The 16562-nt window shown below is 37.2% G+C and overlaps 1 protein-coding gene across 1 annotated transcript in view; it reads right to left on the bottom strand.

Moving 5' to 3' along the window:
* Positions 1–16562, bottom strand: part of PPP2R5A (protein phosphatase 2 regulatory subunit B'alpha) — a 78556-nt gene that overhangs the window by 25771 nt on the left and 36223 nt on the right. Inside the window, exons 2-3 of the mRNA XM_008073565.1 lie at positions 11514–11710; positions 7614–7715 (exon numbers count right to left, since the gene is read on the bottom strand). Of these exons, the coding sequence (XP_008071756.1) occupies positions 7614–7715; positions 11514–11639 (228 nt within the window). The 5' untranslated portion in view covers positions 11640–11710. The remainder of the gene's footprint in view (positions 1–7613; positions 7716–11513; positions 11711–16562) is intronic.

Below are 16562 nucleotides of genomic sequence, written 5' to 3'. Positions count from 1 at the left end.
AAGCTAAATGTAAAATGCAAACTTTTAGTACAAAACAAAAAATTTCAGATGAACTAATTCAAAGCACATCTATGAAAGGAGAAGAAATAAATGATCATTGATCAAATTTCTTCAGTGCTACAATTCTCTATAATCTCATTTGTCAGAACAGCCTTAATATTCAACTCTAAAAAGAACATAGGAAAATGATTAATAAAGTAGCTACAATAACTGACAAATCCTATAATTCTGTTCATTTAATATTTACCAGTTTCTGATGTCCTTAGACCATTAAATTGTCAAAATTTAAAACTGTATACCAAATTTTGGTTACTGTAAAGATTTTTTTTTTTAGTTGAAGTCTCACTCTGTGGCCCAGACCGGAGTGCAGTGGCACACTCCCGGCCATCACATATTCGACCTGCTAGGCTCCGGCGATCCTTCCACTCAGCCTTCCAAGTAGCTGCAACTACAGGCGCGTGCTATCACGCCTGGCTAATTTTTTTGATTTATTGTAGAGATGAGGTCTCACCAAGTTGCCCAGGCAGGTCTAGAACCCACGGGCTCAAGCAATCCACTCACCTCGGCCTCCCAAAACACAGGGGATTACAGGCTGAGCCACCGAGCCTGGCCTATTATAAAGATTTTTAAATTGAAAATATATATCGTAGAGCAGAGCCTTTTAATCAAGGGAATATGGATAAATTAAAATTTCTTATCTCTGTAACTCTGCCTTGGGGGAGAATAATTTTTTTTAAATCTTATTTTGAAAGCAACTTACCACCTCCTAAAATGTTAAGAACCACTAGTTTTGGGGAATTTAAATAAAAGTTAAAAATGGAAAGCATATTGTTTATCTGGCTGAATTTCTCCTGTTAATTTCCATAAGCATATAAAAATATTCTAATGGAAAAACAATCTTTATTTTTAAAAATTCAAAGTCCAAGGGTTCTTTTTTAGACTATTCGACTATATATGATTTTTTAAAATGTAACATCAGCTAATGAGAATTGCATGCTCTTAAATAATGTGCTCTTATATATCGTACATAACCTTTGTTTTTACAATGTAGTGTTTTATTTATTTATTTATTTATGAGTTGGAGTCTCACTCTGTCACCCAGACTGGAGTGCAGTGGCCACTCCCGGCCACCGCAGCCTCAACCTGCTGGGCTCCGGCAATCCATCTGCCTCAGCCTTCCAAGTAGCTGGAACTACAGGCGCGTGCTACCACACCTGGCTGACTTTTTATTTACTGTAGAGATGAGGTCTCGCCAAGTTGCCCAGGCAGATCTCGAACCCACAAGCTCAGGCAATCCACTCACCTCGGCCTCCCAAAGCACGGGATTACAGGCTGAGCCACTGAGCCCAGCTAGTGTAGTATTTTATAAATATAAACACTAACTTGACACTAATTATGGCACAAAATTTCAGATAAACGTGTGTACTCTTCTATTAAAAAGTAATTTACCACTTCAGATTTTCTAGTTCTATAAACTGTAACATGCTCATAGATCTTACAATTGTTATCAGTTTTCACTAATTCTAGGACCCTCTTCTATTTTATCTGGATATATAGGTGTTACACAGAATAAATAAACACATAAATAATGAGGCAGACTATTGCCTAAAGTATCCCAAATGCGATGGAATAAAATTTTCTTTCTCTTGTCTTTTATAACAAAAGAAAATATGCCAGGCATGGTGTTTCACACTTGTAATCCTAGCACTTTGGGAGGTTAAGGTAAGAGGATTTCTTGAGGTCAGGAGTTCAAGAGCAGCCTGGTCAACATAGTGAGACCCTATCTTTTTTATAAAAATAAAAGAAATAAAACAAAATAATTTATAATAAAAGATGATGTAATGGCCACTGAAAAATATAAATCCTTGCAAAATAAAAAGACAATGTAATTTGAAATAATACCTAGCACCCATACATAAAGCAAGGCTGCTCTCTATCTTACAAGAACTATGAAGAAAGTAGCTGATGTTGCTAATCATCCTGTTATTTGTCATTCAAAAACATCATTATGCATTTGACAATAGCCTCTCATTATCCATGGTTTCAGTTACCTTGGTCAACAAGAAAAAGGGTGAGTACAACATAGTTAAGATATTTTGAGAAAGAGAAACCCAAATTCACATAACTTTTACTACAGCATATTGTGATGATTATCTTATTATTAGTTATTGTTAATCTCTTACTGTGCCTAATTTATCAATTAAACTTTATCATAGGTATGTATGCATAGGAAAAAACAAAGTGCATATAAGATTCAGTACTCTAGGTGGTTTCAGGTATCCATTGAGGGTCTTGGAACAGATAAGAGGGGGAGTACTATATTCAAAATAGATTCTTCCTTCCAATGGTTCTAGTCTGTACAGGCATTGTTAGTTGGCTAACCTAACACCCATTTCCCTTCCCCTTGCCTGTCTTTATGAAATATTTACTCTGTCAGTCTGCCTTGCAGCTAGGGGAAAAGAAGATGAAAAGAAGAAAAAAATTAAAATAACCCAAAAGAATGAAAAAAGAGATATTTTTAAAAGAGAGTTCAAGAGAAAGAGTTATAAACAGAGGCAAAGAAGAGACAACATATGAATAACAGGTACCCCCCAAAGAAGAAAAGCAGTGAAATAAGAGAAATATTAAAAACTATGACTTGGACAACCCCTTGGGTCCCCTTCCACTGTGGGAGCTTTTCTTTCTGTCCTCTCAATAAATCTTGCTTTCTCAAAAAATAAATAACTATTACTGAAAAAAAAACTTTTCAGAAATAAAAACAGACTTTTACAGTGAAAGAGGATTAATCAACTGAGAAACTGACCCAGAAAAACCAATACTGATATACATTCCAGTAAAGCAACTGGTCATTAAAGGAAAAATAGCCTTTGGGCATCCAGGCAAAAAGACCAACAATGTTTCAAATAAGGAAAAGAAAATCATATTGAAATCAGAAGGCAATGGAATAACTTTTTTTTTTTTTTTGAGTTGGAGTCTCACTCTGTCGCTCAGACTGGAGTGCAGTGGCCACCGCTCCCGGCCACCGCAGCCTTGCCTGCTGGGCTCCGGTGATCCTTCCACCTCAGCCTTTAATTTTTTTTTCTGGAACTACAGGCGCGCGCTACCACGCCCGGCTAATTTTTTTTTTTATTTATTATTAAATTATTAAATTAAATTAAATACAATAAATTATTATTTATTGTAGAGATGAGGTCTCGCCAAGTTGCCCAGGTGGGTCTCGAACCCGCAGGCTCAGGCAATCCACTCACCTCAGCCTCCCAAAGGCGTGGGATTACAGGCTGAGCCACCGAGCCCGGCTGGAATAACATATTTAAGGTATTTCATAATAAAAAAAAAGATAAACCAAGGATTTTGTACCAAATCAAGCTGATCTTTAGAAATAAAGGATACGAACTGCTATTAAACAGGCAAAATTCAGGGGATTATGTTCTCATGAGCCCTTCTACTAAAGAATAAGCTCCAACTCCCAAGAAATTACTGAGAAACTTACAGAAGGACTGATGGTAAACATTAAATATATTACCTGTAAACTAATAACAAGTAATGGAAATGAAAATTATAGAATGGTATACAATTAGTCACACGTTGTGACCAGTTAGGTGTCACATAACTATAAAAAATATGGAGCTGGGAGAGGAAATGAAGAAGAGTGTACAGAAAGTACAGAAGCTTCAAATTGCCAAACAGATACTAACTGTTAGTAATAGGGTGTCATTTTATATTAGATGAGGAAGAAGAGGGAAGGAGAGGGAAAAGAGACTACTTTCTATTTCAGTATTGTTCATAGTAGAGAACCAAAAAACTAACTACAAAAGAAATAAGGGGATCATATAAAGGATCAACACAAAGATATAAGTACCTTAAGAGAGGAATAAAAAGTTATCAGCATAAAGATATGAGAATCATAAGAACAAAAATATACTTTGCCTCAAATATCAAGTGTAATATTTTCAAGAAAAGAAAGGGAAAGACAAAGAAAACAGTATAGTTTTAAAAAATGTACTAAGGGCTGGATGCAATGGCTCACGCTTGTAATCTTAGCACTTTGGGAGACTGAGGCAGAAGGATTGCTTGAGTCCAGGAGTTTGAGACCAGACTGGGTAACACAGTGAGACCTCATCTCTACAAAATAAAAAATTAAAAAATGGACAAGTGTGGTCTCAGCTACTCAGGAGACTGAGGTGGAAGGATCACCTGAGCTTAAAAGGTCAAGGCTGCAGTGAGCCATGATGGAGCCACTGCACTATAGCTTTGGCAATAGAGTAAGACCCCAACTCAAAAAAAAAAGTACTAGGTTTTCTGAATATATAATCCCTTTCAATCCTCACACAATCCTGTTTTATCCCAATTTTACAAAGGAGGATGTAGGCCCAGAGAAGTTAACCACATAGGAAAGTATGAAAACTGGGATTTGAACAGAGATCTGTCACCTGAATAATTTCTATTTCACCATGCTTTGTGATGATTTCCTTACTTGTTAGAATTTGTATATATATCAACTTTTGTTCCATTTAGCTACACATCTATACCTGTATAATTATACTTTTAAAACTCACTTATACAAGGATTAAAAATTAAAAGCAATGGCTAGTTGAATTATTTGGAAGATCTAATATACTGATGTTATAATGAAATTAAATCTCATTTCTATTTTAGGTTCATAGATATATTTAGGAGAGGAAGTAAAGGTTTTAATAATAAAAGTAAGAACTTTGGAGTAATATTTTAAGTTGTAAACCTGATTCTGCCAGTTACTATTTATATAATTTCAGGCAGGTTTCTTAATCTCTTTCATCTAAGCTTATCTATAAATGTAAATGATGCCTGCTACAGTGTTACTATAAGGATTAGATCAGATGATCTATATAAAGCAGTTATCACTATCTCTGTAACATAAGTGCTTGATAAACTGGCTATTGTTATTGCTATTATTATAATCAGCTAACCATGAACACCATTTGTCATGTGTAGGTAAATATATTACATTCTCTATAAAAACACTTCATTGTCTTGCCTGCAGATTTTGGGTCATTAATATTATCTTAAAAATATAACGGACATTATATTTGAAGCATTAGGCAAGAGTCCTTTGGACTTGGTAAATTTTACTTTCTCAAAGTCTTGCTTGTTTTAAAAATAGGAAAATATCTGCAAACTGAAATGCCATTTGAGTATTCTCAGAGTATTTTTTTTTTTTTAATTAGAGACAGGGCTTGCTCTGTTGCCCAAGCTGGAGTGTAGTGACATGATCATAGCTCACTATAACCTCAAACTTCTGGGCTCAAGTGATCCTGGGCCTCAGTCTCTCTTGAGCAGGTAGGAGTGCAGGTATGTACCACCATGTGAAGCTAATTTTAAAATTTTTGTGAAGATGAGGTGCTCTCACTATGTTGCCCAGACTGGTCTTAAACTCCTGGCCTCAAGCAATCCTCCTACCTTGGTCTCTCAAAGCACTGGGATTAAAAGGGATGAGCCACTGCATTCAGCCACTAAGAATATTTTAGCTAGACATTCTTGGGGAACAAAAATAAAACCCAACATATACTATCAAAAATTGAAGATCATGAAGACTAGACAAATAAGAATATATGCAAAAGAAATACTACATGTGGGTATATTTTATGACTATAATGGAATCTTTTTTTTTTTTTTTTTTTTTTTTGAGTTGGAGTCTCACTTTGTCACCCAGACTGGAGTGCAGTGGCTGCTCCCGGCCACTGCAGCCTCGACCTCCTGGGCTCCGGCGATCCTTCCACCTCAGCCTTCCGAGTAGCCGGAATTACAGGCATGCACTACCACGCCTGGCTGATTTTTTGATTTATTGTAGAGATGAGTCTCGCTGCCCAGGCGGGTCTCAAACCCGCGGGCTCAGGCAATCCACTCACCTCAGCCTCCCAAAGGTGGGATTACAGGCTGAGCCACCGAGACCAGCATATAATGGAATCTTTATAACAGTTTTCATAATATAGCAAAAGTTAGCATAAGATGATCTAGCATGAATCAAAGTTCTAGTTACTAAAATGTCAATGTTTTTCTACTGAGTGAACTCTGGATGATGTTATACTAAAGCCACATTTTTGAGGGGATGTGTGAATAAAGTAGTTAGAATTAGGAAAAGTTTAATGGAAGAATTGGTTCTACCTACATAGTAAGTTTGTATTACCAATTTTCCAATAATTGTAGGGGAGTGAGACAACACGCAATAGCATATAGAGCAGAAAGACTACTTGTACTATTAGAAAAGGAAAAAAGGCAGAAAGAATATTTGAATAATGGCCAAAAACAACTCAAAGATGATGAAAAATATTAATTTACACAATAAATTCTAATTGAGAATTCAATACACTTTAAATAGAATAAAGTCAAAGAGATCCATACCTAGATACATCATAGTCAAATTAACAAAAATCAAAGACCGAGATAAGCTGGGCTTGGTGGCTCAGCCTGTAATTCTGTGCTTTGGGAGGCTGAGGTGAGTGGATTGCGGGTTCGAGACGCGCCTGGGCAACTTGGTGAGACCTCATCTCTACAATAAATCAAAAAATTAGCCAGGCGTGGTAGCGCACGCCTGTAGTTCCAGCTACTTGGAAGGCTGAGGTGGAAGGATCGCCGGAGCCCAGCAGGTCGAGACTGCGGTGGCCGGAAGCAGTCACTGCACTCCAGTCTGGGTGACAGAGTGAGACTCCAACTCAAAAAAAAACAAAACAAAACCACTCTCCAGGATAAACAGTATACTAAGCCATAATATAGGTTTCAATAAAGTTAAAAGGAATTAAATTACATAAAGTATATTCTCTAAACACAATGGAATAAAATTAGAAATTAATGACACAAGGAAATTAGGAAAAGTCAGAAATAGGTAGAAATTAAACAACATATTCTTAAATAACTAGTGGATCAAAAAAGAAATCATACAGGATATTAGAAAATATTTTGAGAGGAATGAAAACAAAAACACAGCCTATCAAAACTTATAGAAACAAATGTTCAAACAAAAACATGTACATGAACATTTATAACAGCTCACTTAGTCATAATAGCCAAAAGGTAGAAACAACTTAAATATTCATCAACTGATTAAATGGATAAATGTGTGCTATATCCATACAACGGAATATTATTCATCCATAAAAAGAATGAAAGCCTGGTACATGCTACAATATTTATGAACCTTGAAATTATTATGTTAAATGAAAGAACCCAGACATAAAAGGCCACATATAATTCCATTTGTATGAAATATCCAGAATAGGCAAATGCAGAAACAGAATGCAGATTAGCAGTCGTCAGGGGCTATGATGACAGGGGGCTTCCGTTTGGAGTGATGAAAATGTTCTGGAACTACACAGTAGAGATAGTTGCACAGTATTGTGAATGTCCTTAATGCCACTGAATTATATACTTTAAAACAGTTTAAAATGTTAAGTTTATGTTAAATATGTTTTATCATAATGAAAAAGTGTTGAAAAACAATGTTTTGGGAAAAGAAAATAATGTTAAGAAAACATTAAAAGTCAAAGATTTTAAGTAGATGCTCAGAATCTAAAAGAGAGAACCATGGTTTCTACAGATTATAAATATAAAAATTATCAATACATAATTATGTTCCATACTTGTATGTGAGGCCAAGAGGCCTCAAGTGTGGGCTCATCCTCTTCTGGATCAAAATCTGGATTATCACTTGGAGGAAGAGTACGGAAAATGTTAGCACTGATCTGTAAAGAAAAATAAATGTAAATTTATGTTCTTCATTGTGTAACTGAATTCAACAATATAAAGTGAAATTTTTTTTGCGATTACTTAATATAAAAGTTATGGCAATAAGCTTAGTTCAAAACCTATAAACCTCTTCAAGATACAAAGAAGGCAGGTGTTTGTTTCTCTCTTTTTCCCATTCAATAACTGATTTCCTTAGATCCCAAGCTACTGAACATTACAGATTACCTTTGGATTCTCTTCCTCAAATTACAAGTTGTTCTTTCCAAGTTTTGCTTAAAAAGAAAGAGCGGGAGGGGAGCAGAGAAAATTTGGGGGAAAAAAGAGTAAGGTAATTAACTCTACCTATCTCTAACGTGATTCTTTTCATCTTTCCACAATCCTTCCCATATTCTAATCCAGCCATATTCTATATTTACCTTATAACTTGGCGTTTGGTAAAATATCTCCATTCTTATACATATATACCACAGTAAGGGAGTGGAGGGAGGAGGCAGAATACCTCATTAATATAAACATAATTTGCTGTAATCCACTCTGAAACTTTTTAAAAGATGTATTCATCACTCTGAAATTGGAATGTACTTTTGAGAATCTTTGTTTTATTTTATATATTTAAAAAATGTTTTGTAGCAATGAGGTCTTGCTGTGTTGCCCCAGCTGGTCTCAAACTCCTGGCTTTAAGCAATCATCCGAACTTGGAGCTTCCCAAAGTGCTGGAATTACAGGCATGAGCCATCTGGTGCTTGGCCAGATTCTTTATTTTTGATTTAATGAAATACGGTATTTATAATTCCATCCTTCATATTATCTTAGTACTAAGGTAAGAGATTGTGGTCCCAACCCACAGTTCTTTTAAGAATGACAGACTGGCTGGGCTTGGTGGTTCAACCTGTAATCCCAGCACTTTGCAAGGCCGAGGAAAGTAGATTGCCTGAGCCCATGGGTTCGAAACTGGGCAACTTGGGGAGATCTTGTCTCTACAGAAAAACAAAAATTAGCCGGGTGTGGTAATGTGCCTGTAGTTCTGGCTACTTGGAGGGCTGAGGCAGAAGGATTGCCACAGTCCAGCAGGTAGATGCTGGGGTGGCAGTGAGCGTCCTACCGCACTCTAACCTGGGTGACAGAGTGAGACTCCAACTCAAAAAAAAAAAAAGAATGACAGACTGACAGACCAAGTAGTTTAGTAAGCATTTAAGGCCAAACTAGTGGGATGGATCATTTGAGTTAAAAGTTTCTGAGGACAGAGGATGAGAGAAGGGATTTTTCGACGGTATAAGCAAATTTCCAACTATTCTTATGAAGTAGCATCTATGGTAGGCAAATAACTTTGAGTAGTCAACTAGTATAACCATAAGACTTAAAAAGTAATAACCTAGAAGTCAAAACAAGTACTTAAGGGCAAAGCCAATAAACCGCTTGATGGATATCAATTTCTTTTTTATTAGTCGGAGTTTCACTCTGTTGCCCAGGTTGGAGTGCAGTAGCACACTCAGCAGCCGCAGCTTCAACCTGCTGGGCTCAGGCAATCCTTCCACCTCAGCTTTCCAAGTAGCTGGAACCACAGGTGTGTGCCACTACACCTGGCTAATTTTTTGATCTGTTGTAGAGATTAAATCTTACCATGTTGCCCAGGCTGGTCTTGAACCCCTGGGCTCAGGCAATCCTCTCACCTCCACCTCCCAAAGTGCTGGGATTACAGGTGTGAGCCACCGCGCACGGCCGATGGATCTCAGTTTCACAAAGAGTAGCAGAAAGCCATAGATAGAATTTGAAAAAAGAAACATATCCCACAAGAACATAACTTGTCCTTGAGGTCACACTTATTATTGTCAATAGTAAAAGAAAAAGTTAACCTTATAGCCACCAATAAAATTAACTGTACATGACAAATATTCCAAAGAGCCTTAAAAAACTAAGTGAATGAGATGGCTCAAGTCTTACCTAGAAATTAAATTAAGTACTCATAATTTAAAAAACAACAACAACAAGCCAGGCTCGGTGGCTCAGTCTGTAATCCCGTGCTTGGGGAGGCTGAGGTGAGTGGATTGCCTGAGTCCGAGGGTTCGGGACCGGCCCGGGCAACTTGGCGAGACCTCATCTCTACAATAAATCAAAAAAATTAGCCGGGCATGGTAGCGCACGCTTGTAGTTCCAGCTACTTGGAAGGCTGAGGCGGAAGGATTGCCAGAGCCCAGCAGGTCGAGGCTGCGGTGGCCGGGAGCAGCCTCTGCACTCCAGTCTGGGCGACAGAGTGAGACTCCAACTCAAAAAAAAAACCAAAAAACAAGCCGGGCTCAGTGGCTCAGCCTGTAATCCCGCGCCTTTGGGAGGCTGAGGTGAGTGAATTGCCTGAGCCCGCGGGTTCGAGACCTGCCTGGGCAGCGAGACCTCATCTCTACAATAAATCAAAAAATCAGCTGGGCGTGGTAGCGCATGCCTGTAATTCCGGCTACTTGGAAGGCTGAGGTGGAAGGATCACCAGAGCCCAGCAGGTCAAGGCTGCGGTGGCTGAGAGCAGCCACTGCACTCCAGTCTGGGTGACCGAGTGAGACTCCAACTCAAAAACAACAGCAACAACAAAACCCCAAAAAACAACTAAACATGCACCTTTTTACTTGGGAAAAGAAATTAAATCTCAGAATTTATTAAGATAGGGACTAATTTGACTCAAATATTTGAGTACTTTTGATATTGTCAACAACTTTATAGAGATTAAAAATATGCTCTCTTCCCCCAGGATTTTCAAAATTCCTGAATACAAACCATCTAAAATCAGGAACAGTGGGTAATACTGCTTCCCCACCCCGAACTTTTTTTTAAATGATAAAACAAAAGAAAAAACAAAGAAGTCTATCAATATTTAATATTTATATTCTCAAATTATCACGTCCTTTTAATTGTGAGAATTTAGGAAACCAGTTTCATTTTGATTAATGTTCTCTCTATAACTAATCTTCAAGATTGTTTAAGGTTTTTAAAAAATAATGTCCTAAGTCCTTTTGACAGGTCTTCTACAACAGTGTGATTAAAAAGAACTCAACTAGTAGTGCATTAGGGCCAAACTTACCTTTCTTGTACCTATTTGTCCCCCCAGAACATATATTAGGTAAGAGGAAGGAAAGGAAGGCAACTGTAAGTTATATTTTCTGCTAGCTTCTAAACTCTGGTTTAAGTTTAAATCATGTACTCAGTGACTCTCTAATTATTCCAACTGAATTTTTATATTTTGTAAGTATGCAATGAAATACAGAAATCACAAATACTAAACAAATTTATACTATTTGATGGAAAACAAGGTTGAATTACTAATAAACAGCAAATATCTTAAATAACCTTACTTCAATAAAGCTGGCAGTAATTTTTCACATCAGATATTATAATTGTTTATTTATATTCTTTAACTTTTTAAAGATCCTGAGTTTCAATTAAAGTGCTATACCTGACTCCCTTATCCACTGCTTAAATGTAGAGATCCTAGTTTTTCACTGGACTTCTCTTCCCTCAGTGACAATTCACCTCCATGACATTAACTATTTGTCAACCTGTATTATCTTGGGTGTGAATCTTTCTCTTAAGCTCTAGATCTGCACTATCCAATATGGTAATTCCCAGACTTATAAGCAATGACAGCATCAGTGAGTGGCTAGATAATCTTACAAATGAAGTATTTTTAAAACATTATTTTGGGTGTATTAATTATTGTACATTTATTTAAATTCAGTCTCATTAATTCACAATTATACCTCAGATCTTAAACTTATCTAAGTCTGAGGAACATAAATCTAGAGGCTTACCATTTTTACTATATCAGAATATGCTGATTCAACAATTACACCACGATTAGTTGAAACATACTCAACCAGTTCATTCAGTGTTGCTCTTTTAATTTCTTTGCTCTTCAAGTCTGAAACAGAGTCCATGAAATCAAACAGTATACAACACTGCTGCAACTTCTGACAGAAAAGCTCTTGTTGTTCATTTGAAGTAGCATCTATAAATAAAAATAAAGAAAAACTTAGAAATAACCTACTCAGAAGTTACCTTTATATATTTATCAATTTTGTAGAAGCTATTCACATACATAAAATAAAAAACTTCTTTCAGAAATTAAGTGAGAAATTTGCCCCATCACTCAGGGATTTACACTGAACTCCTCTCTAAGTACCCACAATCGATCGCTAATTTTTTTCTAAGAGATGGGGTCTTGCTACATTGCCCAGGCTGCACTTTAATTCCTGGGCTCAAACAATCCTCCCATTTCAGCCTCCTACATAGCTCAGACTATAGCAAAATGCTACCACGCCACCCAGATAACCATTAAATGTTATTGATTCTGTTTCCTTAACATATCTGAAACCTGTCCTTTTTTTGTCATTCCCATTGCCATTTAGACACTCACCATCCCTCGTAAAGACTACAACAATGACATACTATTGTTCCTTTTGTCTGGTCCCATAATTACTACTACTCTTGACTTATCTTCCAAATTAATTCAAAAGCTAAAATCTTGCTAACATTGGAACAGTAACTTGCTAACAGTATGTTCACACTCCACACTTTTCAATGACCCTCCAATAATTAAAGAATAAAGTTCAAATTCCTCTGGATTGTATAAAAAGTACAGCTGCCTATTGTCAAGAGTCATCCCACAACATGTTCCAGCATGCCTTCTCACTTTAGTTAAACTATACTCCTTGTGGCTCCCTGAAGATTATACACCATCTTCCCTGTCTGGAATGCCCTTCTTCCCACATTCCCACCTTGGAAACTCTACCTATTTACAAAGTTTCGGCGTAAGTCCCTTCTCAAAGGCTTTCCTTATGGCACTGAAGCTTACTTGGTTGGTTGATCTACTTTTATCTAAATATATTTCAAGAGCTATATGGCAGTATATACTGTGCTATATGGCAGTTACATTTTGCATATCTAACCCCTAGACTATGAGGTCCCTAAAAGCAGGCACCAAGTGTTTTTTTATCTAGTTGTCTCTATCTTTCTCTTTCTCCTTCTCTGTTTCTATATCTAGTACAATTCCTGTCACATAATAGGTACTTTTAAAAAGTTTATTGTTTTACATTCTACTTGTTACCAAAATATGGACAAACTATATTTATTTGATTGTAACAAATATATTAAATCCTTTTGTTTCCAACATTCAAAAAAATAACAAAACTTCAATTCTGAACTTTCAAATCTATAAACAAGGACCTTCACCTAGCTCAATTACTTAAGTTTACTGAATTTCTGAGATTAAAATTTTTTAAATCACATTCAACACTAATGTTTAACACATTAATATACAAAACTATTTCTCCATTCAAAACCAGTAACTACTTTATATAAAGACACAGGTAGCAATCTTCATAAAGATGATAACCTAATCAGGAATGCCCATGCTTTTCCATTTATCTTGGGCAGGAAGCTATTATAATAAAATTATTTCACAATTATATTCAGGCTGCTATCCTTAGAAAGTTGAATTAGGAAAGGTACTGCTAAAATGTAGCAGGTCAGATATTCTAAGCCTGCTCACACAAAGTCAGAAGACAAATACAACACATTTTCTTTTGTTCATTCGTTCATTTTGATTTGGAATCTCACTCTGTTGTCCAGGCTGGAGTGCAATGGCACAATCACAGCTCAACACAGCCTCAACCTCCTGGGCTCAAGTGATTCTTCCGCCTCAGCCTCTAGAGTAGCTGGAACTACAGGGGTATGCCACTACACCCGGTTAATTTTTTTTTTTTTTTTGTAGAGACGAGGCCTTGCTATGTTGCCTAGGCTGATCTCAAACTCCTGGACTCAAGCAATCCTCCCATCTTGGCATTCTGAAGTACTAGGATTACTGGCATGGGGCACCACGCCTAGCTAGCTAGCACGTTCTTTTCATTAGTCTGTTTTACTTAGTGATAATTCAAGTCATACTTTTTACAAATGTGCTACGTTATAAAGAATGGCAAAATTCACATGACTTTTGAAGTAAAAATATGAAGACTGAAATTGCTAGCAGCTCATTTTGTAGCTATGCTAGTAAAAACTTAAAGACAGCTCCACACTTACAAAGAACTTGTACAACACTCTCTATTCCAGAATCAATTAATGACTTTCTGCTATGAAGTCTAAAGTCTATAATCCTAAAATTGGCATTCAGAATCCACATAATATTGACACAGAGTATATGACATTCTCGACTACCATTTTGGTAAACTTTTTGATTCAGGGTCACCTTTTATATAACTGTTCTGAAGTGGAAACATTTTGATGTATACTTTGCAAAAGGATCATTAGCCAGGCACAGAGGCTCACACCTGTAATCCCAGCACTTTGAGAGGCAGAGGAGAGAAGATTGCCTGAGCCTAAGGGTTCAAGATCAGCCAGGGCAACTTGGCAAGACCTTGTCTCTACAATAAATCGAAAAACTAGCCCATGGTGGCATGTGCCTATAGTTCCAGCTACTTGGAAGGCTGAGGCAGAAGGATCACCTGAGACCAGCAGGTGGAGGCTATGGTAGCTGTGAGTATGCCACTGTACTCCAGCCTGGGTGACAGAGTGAGACTCTGAGTCAAAACAAAAAAAAAGACCATTAAGTTTGTGGCTATTTTTAATACCAAGTAATATGTTAAACAGTTATTTTTACCTCAGAATTACATTTCATTCTATTGGGGATAAAAATGACTTACTACATGTAACCAGCAGTCATATGTTCACTACCTTTTTTCATCCCACAGTGACCATTAGTCATTATAAGCAGAGCCTGCTCACTCTCTACAAAGTCAGCTGTATCTTTTTTTTTTTTTTTTTTTTTAGTCAGGGTCTCACTCTGTCACCCAGGCTAGACTGTGGTGGCGAGACTACAGCTCACTGCAGCCTCAACTTCCTGGGCTCAGGCGATCCTTCCACTTTAGCCTCCCAAGTAGCTGGGACTATAGGCATGTGCCACCATACCTCATTAATTTTTTTAAAAAAATGTTTGTAGAGATGAGATCTCACTATGTTGCCCAGGCTGGTCTCAGAACTCCTGGACTTAAGCAATCCTTCTGCCTCAGCCTCCAAAATGCTGGGATTACAGGTGTGAGCCACTATGCCTGGTCCTCAGTTGTATCTTGAATGGCCCTTTCCATAAATTTTCTGGTGCTATTTCCCCTTAAAGTTAAAATGGTTAGATGCATTTGATTTCTTTTTTTTTTTTTTTTTTTTTTTTTTCAGTTGGAGTCTCACTCTGTCGCCCAGACTGGAGTGCAGTGGCCGCTCCCGGCCACCGCAGCCTCGACCTGCTGGGCTCCGGTGATCCTTCCGCCTCAGCCTTCCAAGTAGCCGCAATTACAGGCATACGCTACCACGCCCAGCTGATTTGTTGATTTATTGTAGAGATGAGGTCTCGCTGCCCAGGTGGGTCTCGAACCCGCAGGCCCAGGCAATCCACTCACCTCAGCCTCCCAAAGCGCGGGATTACAGGCTGAGCCACCGAGCTCAGCTTAAGTTTGTTCTTAAAGGGTGATTATGGTTTCCAAAGATGTTGAGGAAATCTAGTAAAGTATTTCAGGTGGGGAAAATATTTTGAACCAAGACATGGCTTTTAGAGAATAGTAGGAGGATTGGATTCACATTGAGGATGTAGAAGTGGGAGGAAGGAAAGAATAGGACTGACTGTATAAGGTGAGCACATATTGAAGTGGGATCTTATATGTGCTTTGTATTACTTTTAGCATTAGGGAGAAAAAACTAAAATATTTTAAAACTGTTAGAACTGAGTTAGCCTCTGAAGGTATGGCAACTATTTCCCCAAATCATCATTATAATGGAATTTAATTATATTAATTATAAAGTATATATCATAATAAAGATAGAATAAAACTATATAATAAGGATTTAGAATTCCAGGCTGGGCAACTTGGCAAGACCTCATCTCTACACTAAAATCAAAAAATTAGCCGGGCGTGGTAGCGCACAACTGTAATTCTGGCTACTCGGAAGGCTGAGGCCGAAGGATCACCGGAGCCCAGCAGGTCGAGGTTGTGGTGGCCGGGAGCAGCCACTGCACTCCAATCTGGGTGACAGAGTGAGACTCCAACTCAAAAAAAAAAAAAAGAACAAACTTAAATCCCACATTCTCTACAAAATATCCCTTCTCTGAACATCTACAGTACTCACAGCCTCAATTATGCTGTTGAGTACCCATTATCTATAGGCCTTTATTCAACAAATGTTTCTTTTATCCATTACCAAAAGATTTCAGGTTCCTCAAAGGCAAGGAACTGTCACTGAGCAGGATTCCCTTTTATTTCTTTTATATCTGGTAGGGTGTATAAAAAGTTGACAAATACTCATTAGATGCTTTTAAAAACTCTAAATTTGAAGAATAAAGATTATGCCCTGAAAAACAGGTTACTGAACAAGGAGAAGTTCAAAATAAGTGCCACACATCAAAGGTGGCATAAATAATGAATTGTTACATCATGGAAATGTTTAAGAATTGATAACAATGACCATTTACATTAATATCTTCCTTGAAGACAGAATTAAATGGATGAAGTGAAATAACAATCATGAAGATGAGTGCATATATTTCAAAGTGAAATACAAATGAAAAGCACTTTTTCTTATACCACAGGCTAAGCAGCAGGTAGCTAACATGACAGAAGACACAAAATGATTTTCAGGATTGGTAAATACAGTCATGTGTCACATAACAAAATATGGATCAACAACAGATTGTGTATGAGAGGGGAACCCAAAAAAACCCTGGAATTTATTTATTTAAAAATGTGTATTTATTCTTACATGTTTAAACTTTAGTCACCTTACAGTAGTCTCTGTGATGCAATACACCCATTAAAACACTT

The sequence above is a fragment of the Carlito syrichta genome, unplaced genomic scaffold, assembly GCF_000164805.1.
Source record: "Carlito syrichta isolate Samal-C Ts95f unplaced genomic scaffold, Tarsius_syrichta-2.0.1 Scaffold315946, whole genome shotgun sequence".
Classification (NCBI taxonomy): Eukaryota; Metazoa; Chordata; class Mammalia; order Primates; family Tarsiidae; genus Carlito; species Carlito syrichta.
The sequence above is the reverse complement of the archived record's forward strand: the minus strand, read 5'-3'. Positions and strand labels throughout refer to the sequence as shown.